Raw genomic sequence first — 9,681 nt, 5'->3', positions numbered from 1 at the left:
GATGGTAATTCATCTTGGGATTTTTATTGTTCTCGTATTTAGCAGGTTGCAAGTAAAAAAATGCACTCTCCTTCCTGATCTTCTAATGATTGTTGGCGCGAACCTAGACATATTTCCAATATTTGGTTCTTCAGTGAAAAAATTATGTCCACTGGTCCCTCTAAAATGCTGAAAAAATCTTGTGACTTTTGCTTTAACTAATCAAGAAAGCACTAATAGTCTTACTAATTGATATCCTTCCAGTAGCATTAACTGATGTGAATTTGGTTTCATTTTTATAAACTTCACTTTTCACATATTCTAAATGTGCTAAAAATTTAATAGATGAGTTTTGATCTATTTAAGATTTTGTGAACGTACTATAATGATTTTGTGAAAGTTCTATAATGATTTTAATAAATACCTAAAACTTCATCATGTTCTTCAAATGATTCTTTCACTTCTTCCACTCTTTTATCGTACAGATTCTATAATCAAAATACTCTTTAATTTTTGAAGTTAAAAGAAAATATTTATCCTATTACAACTTCAAAAAAATGTTGCTGACTCAATAATTTTAGATTACGAAAAAAGGTGAGGTCTGTAAGCTCATTTGTGTCATAAAGAGTCTGACATACTGATAGTTTTTCGTTATAATTAAAAATAAATAAGCCAGAAAAGTAACTTTTTTTGTGTAACTTGTGTCATTACATCGAATATGAGTATGATATGAAGTAACACTGAAGTAACCAATAAAATATTTCCAGCAATTTATTATTATGAAACTTAATATGACTAATATTTTGAAATTTGACTATTATTATGACTAATACTTTATATGATTGATGTAAATGAAAATTATTACATACTCAGACCATTCATCAACTTATACTTTTTTTTAATTCCTTGAAAGAAATTTATATATGACCATAAGTATGACTAATTGATGATAAATATTTTTCCTTAAAAAATTAACATTTGACTAATATTGTGTAAATCAATCAATCGAAGATTATAGACTTTCAGAAAAAGTATAAATAATGGCCATTTCAAAAAACAAATATAAATAATAAAAAGTTGGAAAAAAATTGCTATTGCTATTTTCTCATAAACATTTTTCTAAAAATTATTAAAATACTCAAACCTATCTAACCTATCGAAACTATGGATGAAGCACTCACAAAACCAAGAAATGTTTCCCATACCATATATAAGTTGTATAACTGGTTACAAAAGGGCTTGATCGACTTGGATCCTGAATTTCAAAGAGGTACTTATGCTTTAAAATAATATTATATAATTTCTCTTCTTTTTATTATTATTTCTACCAAAAAAAAAAAAGAAAAATGCATGCATGTGCATGTAAAAACAATATATATATGTTTAACCTCTACTTACTTTATAATAGATGTAGTATGGACAAATACCAAGCAGTCACACTTGATTGACTCTATGCTTAACAACTTTTATATCCCACCTGTAATTTTCTCTTGTAAAAAGTTGGATGATAAAAGATGGGTGCGTGTTTGTATTGATGGTAAACAACGTCTCACATCAATCAGAAAGTAAGTATAATATATTTTTTTTACAATATTTCACTCTTATGACAAATACATTATTAATCAAATCATTATAGGTTTATAAATAACGAGATACCTCATATTAATCCTTCAAGTGGTTATGCAAACAAGCGTTTTTATAAAGGTCCTAATGATAAAGATTCATTAACAGATTCTGAACGTGAATTATTTGAATGTTCAGAATTTATTTGTGGTAAGTTGTCGATAAAAAAAATTTTCTGATGATAGCGGGCTTATCATTTTTCCTAATGATCTTTTTTAATATTTAGTTGAATACTACGATCTTACTCTGCAACAAGAACAAGAAATATTCAGTCGTGTACAATTGGGAATTGCATTAACTCCCGCAGAAAGACTTCAGGCTATTAGCAGCCCAATAGCTGATTTTGCTCATGCAATCCACAATCAATATTCAACAACCCTTTCTTTAATATTGGATAATAAGCGTTCTCGACCTTTTCAAATTATTTCACAATCTTTACACATGATTGAAACTGAACCAGAAAGATTTAATGCCACTCCCATCACAATTACTAAATATTTAAAAAGAGATCGTGAAGTTTCTGAAGGTTTCAAGGCATTAACTAAACATGTTTATACAATTATAGAAGAGATGATCAATGTTGATGCTGAATTATTCCGTTATGGTCATAAATTTTCTACGGTAGAATTTGTCTTTTTAGCTTATATGATTGCCAAGTTACCCAAGTTACCAATTTACCAATACCAAAATCGTCTTATAGCCATGAGGAAACATGTTTGGGATAAGCATAGCGAAGTCAGATTTAATACAAAAGTCTTTAGCACATTGAAAGAGTTTGTTGATAATATGACATATGAATTTACTTCAAATCAACAAACTATTTCACACGCTTTATCATCTCGTGATTTTAATTTGAATCATCAAAACATATCACAGCCTTCATCATCTCGTTACGATTTTAATTTAAATCATCAAAATATATCACAGCCTTCATCATCTCGTCGCCTTAATTCTCTTCAATTAAATACAAATTATAATACTTATGCTTATAATTTATTCGATGTAAAAATGGAGTAAAAAATCCGATTAGTGCACATGAGATCAAAAGAAAAAAAAATGAATATATTTTGTTGTTAGATTGTAGTAAAGTTTATGATGTTAGATATATTGTACATAACACAAGATAATTGGTAACGACGTTTTAGATATGTTACAAAGTGCGAATGTACAGAATGTACAGAATGTACTTAATAACACGCAAGCCAATTGGTATGTAATCTTATGTAATATACGACTGTAAATGTCAATAATTAAAATTTCCCATTTTTATTTTTATTTTTTAAGTCAATATAGTGCGCATTTTATAACACTATCTAGAGAGTTTAATACGACTCTTTGACTCATCATGATATAAAATATATCTTTATTTAAAAATACAAAATATATAACATGGAAGCTTCTACCCTTTTACAGATTTGAAGTTTTCTGGCAAAGTTTTTCTTCTTTCCGCATAGAGCGTAATAAATTATTTACTGGATTGGTAAAAATAATGCTCACTTTTACGGAGTTTTACAGAACGTGGTAACTGCGATTCTATGTTTATTTTATTATAATATAAACTATTATAACTATTTATTTTCTTAAGCGATTCACCCGTACATCTGATATAATTTATCACATGTTAAACGGATACAGATAAGTACCTTTCACGGATCCATTCACGGAAAATGATGATATTTTGATTCCGTGATATAAGGTTATTAATTCCGGAAATATGAGCCTTTTATGGAAAAAAGTTGGAATATAAAAAACGGGATCAACTTTTTTTACGGAGAGGAGATGCACCACAGCCACAGGGTGATAAAATAATCGTAAACTCATATATCACGGGGTATGCACGATTTTTTGTAATTTATTTTTGTATGGTCCACCACGCTATATTGCATTGTATTATCACTTAATAATAGAATAATTAGATAATAATCATATATTTATGATAAATCACGTGAATCACATAAATAACAGGCTAAGTTAATAAGACAAATATAAGCTACCGTATATAATGACATTTTTACTCGTAACTCATAAGCCAGGAATCCCAGAATTGTCATTACATATGTCCAAAACGTGTAATGAGTGTATTAATCAATGATGGTTATTTTCTATGCATTGAAAGGTATTCCTCCAGAATATTATAAAAAATATATAAATAGCATATCTCATCGAATTGGAGAGTTATTTTTCAAATGGAGATAGAATTTATTATTAAAAATTTACCTAAATTAATAAACAAAGACATAATGAATTTGTTTAACTTAAATTTTTATTATTGCTGTATTATATATATAGAAGTTTTTCCAACTTGAAAAGTGGCCGGATAATTCTGATCGCCATCAGTAATACTTTAATGGTCGGGTCCACCGTCCACAAAGAATCCTTTATTCTCCATAATTAATAAGCCTCAGCAGATCCTTGATTAAAAAAATTTATAGAATCCTCATACAATTAATTTATATGCGATAATCAATTGTAAGCTGAATGTTCTACCATAAATCCTCTTCCCGTATAGATTTATTGCAAAATTTGCAAAAATATTATAATAAATTTTACCTCTAAGCTTATTAGTTCATGATAAATTTTGTTATAAAATTGTTACCCTCAGAGTAGTCAGCTAAACTGTACTGTACGGTATTTTAACAGAAGTTCATATAGTACAGTACAGTAAATTTCATCAAGGAATCCTTGAAAATTTATTTTATATATTTATTTACTTAATTTATTTTTTAATATTTATTTAATTTATTATATAATCATTTATTTATATATATTGTATGTATATAAAGTTTAATGATGCTTATTACTATAAATATAGCAATTGTAATCTCAATTTCTTTTTGTTTTAAGTGCATTTGCATGAATACTCTGGATACTTTTCAATAATTTTTTTACTCTTCACTCTCCACAACTAGGCAAGTATACTTTAATAATTCTGTAGTTGTATCATTTCAAAGAAACAATTAACAATCAGAATTGATTACAATAAGTCCCCAGGATTTGATTTGAAGATTCTCTTACCTATAAAGTAAGTTGTAATAAAAACTGAGTATTTTATTATATATTTTGGCATTTTGCCTTAGTTAATATATACTAATTTCTTGTTTCAGTTGATCCAACGAATGAAATAACAGTAAATACAGAACAAGGAATAGCTAAATTGTTCATTAAAAAGTCATGAATCATGTTGAAAATAGTCTAATTTTTCCTCATCTCATTAACTATCATTTTAAATTTGCAGTACTACTGCACTTATTATTTTTTTACTAGGGGTAATTTGTTATAGTTAATTGAATGATACTTCTCCTCTTTGCTTTGTAGTTTTAATATTTTTCATTCATTAATGTATTATACTAATACTAGTTACATCCCTTGAAATAAATTGTTAAACGGTTAAAATAATTGCACATTAACAATTACTTCCCCAGCGTATTTAACCTTCATGGTTTAATTGATGCCAGTGAGCTTTTAATCTCTACTTAGTCAAATTATTAAAATAAAATGGTGAAAATAATAGTCATGTGAGTTTGTGTCATTCCGGACAGTTGTTATACTAGGCTTACTTGCACAGCTTTTATAAATATTGCTACAAGTAATTAGCCTACTTATTACTTTACAAATTAGCATTTTGTAGTCTCCAGTTACATTTTGCAAATTAAAGTGATTTATGAGAGATGTTTTTAAGTGGGATTTGTAAGAATTATTTGTTATTAAAATAATTTCGATCTTATAGTAAACTTTATAATTTGAATATTTAATTTATTTAAAAAAATAAAATAAAATAAAATAAATGAAATAATAGTAAAATTATAAACAGTGACAGATGATTTTAAAAAATAAATATGTATGAAGTTAGTCTTGAACAAATACTATATAATGTTTAATAATTATACGATCTGTTCTTAATCGAATTTTAAATTTTGGAAATCGCGTGACTAATCAAAAAATTTGTAACAATTAAATTCATTTATATTATAACTTGATAATGAATACTTTAAATGAAAATATGTCGTACAATACTAAAATACTTTATATCTTAATTTAGATTGAGTAAATAAAATAATTCATGTAATTTTATTTCATGAATAAATTTTTGTTTCTTTCCAAATCAATAAATGTACTGTATTTCTATATATAATAAAATAATATTTTTGAAGTTGAAAAAAGTATTAGAGATCATTAAAAATATAGTAATTTTCATTTATAAAAATTAAATTGTGAGTTTAAAAAAGCGTAAGTTCTTATCACATAGCAATACCCAATCGCATTTTCGATAAGCATCTGACATTAATTTGGCCGAAATTTAAATATTTGCCCAACATTATTCCTTGTATAGTTTAGTACTAATTAAGCAAAGTACGAAGCTTAAAAGCTGCCCAGAGATAAATTTAGGCCAGAATTACAAATCACATGTCAATTGATCAACATCGAAAAAAACTTTGGAAATGTCATACGATGCATTGCGTTACCACTTACCAATCGGATTATTTTGCTAGAAAATGACATCATAATGGCGTAAAAGCGTATATAGTTTATTCACACAATGAGTTGGTCAATGAAAATTTAAACACGAATAGCTTTCATTAATAAAAAATGGCACGTCAATTTACAACACTTCCAATTGACTGTTTATATGAAATCTCTGAATATTTAGAAAAAGATATACCTACTATACATTCATGTTTGTTAGCTAATCATCTTTTGTGCGAAATTTTTGTCAGAATTTTGTGGAGGGATATTAACAACATTGTTGACAATATTTATCATACTTCAAAATCATCGAGTGTAAGATTATCATTTTTCAATACATTAATTGCCTGTCTTCCCAATGAATCAAAAGAACATTTATATAAAAATGAAATTTTTATTCCAACAACTTCTTTAAAGTCACCATTTTTTAATTATGCAACATTTTGCAAAGTCCTTTCAATTCCTGGGATTAAGAGTATAGTGTATGATTCCCTTAAAATACTATCTATACAATATTCACTACATGTTTCATTAAATTATTTAGTCATAAATGAAATTGTCAAAATGTTTGTAAATCAATCTTCTTTGAAAGTATTTACTTATTATAACCAAGTAAATAACTTTAATAACCTTTCTTTCCCTTGTTTTCCTGGAATGAGAAATCTTTCAAAATTATACTGCGATTCAAATCTCCCTTCTGATTTTTGTCATCAGTTATCTCAAACATGTCATAACATACAATCGATTTCCATATTATTTAATGATAACAATAATGCTTCAAATGAGTTAAAAAAATTAATTTTTTTACAAAATAATTTGAAAAGCTTAACTTTAAGAGTTTGTAATTATACTGGTTGGGTAAATATTATACCTACTTTAACAAAACACTCCAACATAATGAATATATTAACAAAATTACATCTTTATTGTAATAGTGATTATGTTGATATACCATTTTCATTTATAGAATTATTTAAAAATTTACAAGAAGTTATATTTTCTTTCTTCTCATCTGATTTTAGACCATATATTAATGTTAAAGATTTTGAAAAACTACAATATGTTAATTTTCCTAAATTAAAAATTTTAAAAATTCCTTATCAATGTCCAAAACCTGAATATTTAATGAAATTTTTAGAAATCAATGGAAAAAATCTTAATAAGCTTTACATAAGTGAAGGGATATCAAAACCTATTCTAAAGAGTGATTTAAATAATGATTTGAACTTGTCTATTGCAAATTTTTGTCTAAACCTTAACAAACTTATTATAAGAATTAATGATGATGAAATAGATATGCTGAAATCAATATTTATTAGTTGTCAATATTTAAAATTCATTAAAATTCTATGTGAAGCAAAATGTATGAGTGAAACAATACTTGAAATTGTTGCAAATTATTCACCAAAAGATTTTTGTGAATTGACATTATACAATTCAAAATTAGACTTTATACATCCAAAAAATTTGGAATCATTTTTTATAAGCTGGAAGAATAGAAAATCAGTAAAATTACTTACATTAATAATGATTAGTAATGAAGCTATTGATGAGTATTATGAAGTATATAATAATGAATATTATAAGAATATTGTTTATGATATAATAAATAATTGTAAACATGAGAAGAATGATGAGGATTATGAGAATTATGAGTATATTGATTATAAAAATTATGAGGATTGTTGTGATTTTATTTATCATCAAAATATGGAAATAATAGAAAAATATGAAAATTTGGGTATCATTAGATTTAAAAGTAAAGTAGTATATATAAAGGAAGAAGAAATAGAGTTCGAATAATTATACTATTAATCTCTTTAACTTTTATCCTTTATATATATATATATTTCTATTTGTTTCCTTGTATGAATTCAAGAATATGTCTTGTTATTTTTTTTAGTAAATTAGAATCAATAATATTACAATTAAAGTTTTTTTCTTTCTAAATAGTTGGTTTTTATTAAATTTCAATAATATTTCTATTATTTAAGAAAAAATATAAGAAATAATATATTTTATTAGAAAAATAATGTTCCAGAAGCTTTTAAATATTTTTCAGCTTGAATTAAAAGATATTCTTTAAACATAATTAGTTATGATTTATAGTATCATTTCCCATTTTTAAATAATAGGTAATTTATTGGTTTATATTCATAAAAAAGTTTACAATTTGTTTCATTTCATTTTTTTATTACAAAAGAAATAAGTTAGAGATAAATGTTAAAAAAATTATATTTATTTTTTTAAACCATAATTTTAAATAGTTCTTTTAAGAAAATTTAAATTTCAATAAATTTTATTTTGACATCAATCATAGAGAAATCAAGATATTGATAGTGTATAAATTTAATAGTAATGGCAGGAAAAAAGAATAATTAACTTGTATGTATACCATTATATATATATATATTTATTTATTTAAAATACTTCAACACTTACGCTAAATCAAGATACATAAAATATATTTTATATAGACTATCTTATATAAAATTTGTGGACACAATTAGAAACGATTATAATATTATAAAAAAAATAAATTATTGCTGGTATGAAATATTTAATTGTTTAACATTATAAAGTATATATAAAACTTTTTTTTTATAATAAGAAATGAATTTTTTCAGACGGCCAAGCAAAACATTTCATATGTTGTCGATTATATAAAAAGAAAAAAAATTTTCAATAAAAAATTCATCTTTTCAAAATTAAATAACAATCGATAATAAACACCACTTCGAAAAGAATGGCTAAATATTCTTTTCTTTCATAATGTATTCTTCATATATGTTGTGCCTCAAGTGTTGATTCGCGCCACTTATCGATTGACAAATAATGTTGCGTTAGTTATCATTCAACCCTCCCATATATTCTACAGTGGCTTTTTAACATAGGCTCATGGAGTATACTTTTATTAGTGAAACCTTAATAAATAACGTTTCAAACTGGTTTTATCAAATCCCAAAATATCCTTACTTATGAAAAAAATATCCAATGTTTGGCAATAAAATATTTCATCCTGAAGAACTTAGTTGTTCCTGGAGAAATTTAGAGTATTAGTCAAAGCAGATAACAAACCAGTTCTTGTGGTCGAAAATATGTATGATGAAGTGTTATGCCAAACACATGCAGCAACAGCATGGAGGGTAAAGCAGATTTTGAAATCAATTAAAGAAAGATGGAGTTGGATAAAGCAAGATTTAGTTGAAAATTTTGTTAATAATTGTAATAATTGTGCTATTCGCCAATTATTGCGAAAAGTGCGTTCTAGTATATTTTTAAAAATTAATATTCATTTTCATTAAAATAAATGTTTGTTTTGTATTAACAGATGGATTTAATCGATTTATCATACATTTTACACGTTTTTCCCGGGTAAAAGCTTTAACATCAGGTGGCTGCTTATTTATTTAACCTTTTTTATTATTGTAGCAATAAACTTTTTTCCATTATCTGATTGAAGAATTGTAGGTGGAAAACCTAAAAATGATGGCTAACAGTAAAAATAATTAATGGCCGTCCATGTCATCCTCAAAGCCAAGGTCTTGTAGGAAGAGCAAATTGAATATTGAAACAAAAATCAGGAAAATGGCGAGAGGAAACAATTGATCTGTT

At 25.6% G+C, this 9,681-nt stretch overlaps 2 protein-coding genes across 2 annotated transcripts; both read left to right on the top strand.

The window, feature by feature from the left end:
- Nucleotides 1-1,143: 1,143 nt before the first annotated feature.
- Nucleotides 1,144-2,619, top strand: OCT59_028810 (uncharacterized protein; the record flags this gene model as incomplete). Its single annotated transcript, XM_066147574.1, has 4 exons — nucleotides 1,144-1,249; nucleotides 1,388-1,544; nucleotides 1,616-1,752; nucleotides 1,829-2,619. 4 exons carry the CDS (start codon nucleotides 1,144-1,146, stop codon nucleotides 2,617-2,619), a joined length of 1,191 nt encoding a protein of 396 aa, XP_065994271.1.
- Nucleotides 2,620-6,189: 3,570 nt separating this feature from the next.
- OCT59_028809 (uncharacterized protein) lies at nucleotides 6,190-7,869 on the top strand (the record flags this gene model as incomplete). Its single annotated transcript, XM_066147573.1, has 1 exon — nucleotides 6,190-7,869. One exon carries the CDS (start codon nucleotides 6,190-6,192, stop codon nucleotides 7,867-7,869), a length of 1,680 nt encoding a protein of 559 aa, XP_065994270.1.
- Between the last annotated feature and the right edge of the window lie 1,812 nt (nucleotides 7,870-9,681).

The sequence above is a fragment of the Rhizophagus irregularis genome, chromosome 8, assembly GCF_026210795.1.
Source record: "Rhizophagus irregularis chromosome 8, complete sequence".
Classification (NCBI taxonomy): Eukaryota; Fungi; Glomeromycota; class Glomeromycetes; order Glomerales; family Glomeraceae; genus Rhizophagus; species Rhizophagus irregularis.
Note: the sequence above shows the minus strand (reverse complement) of the source record. Positions and strands in the feature narration are given on the sequence as shown.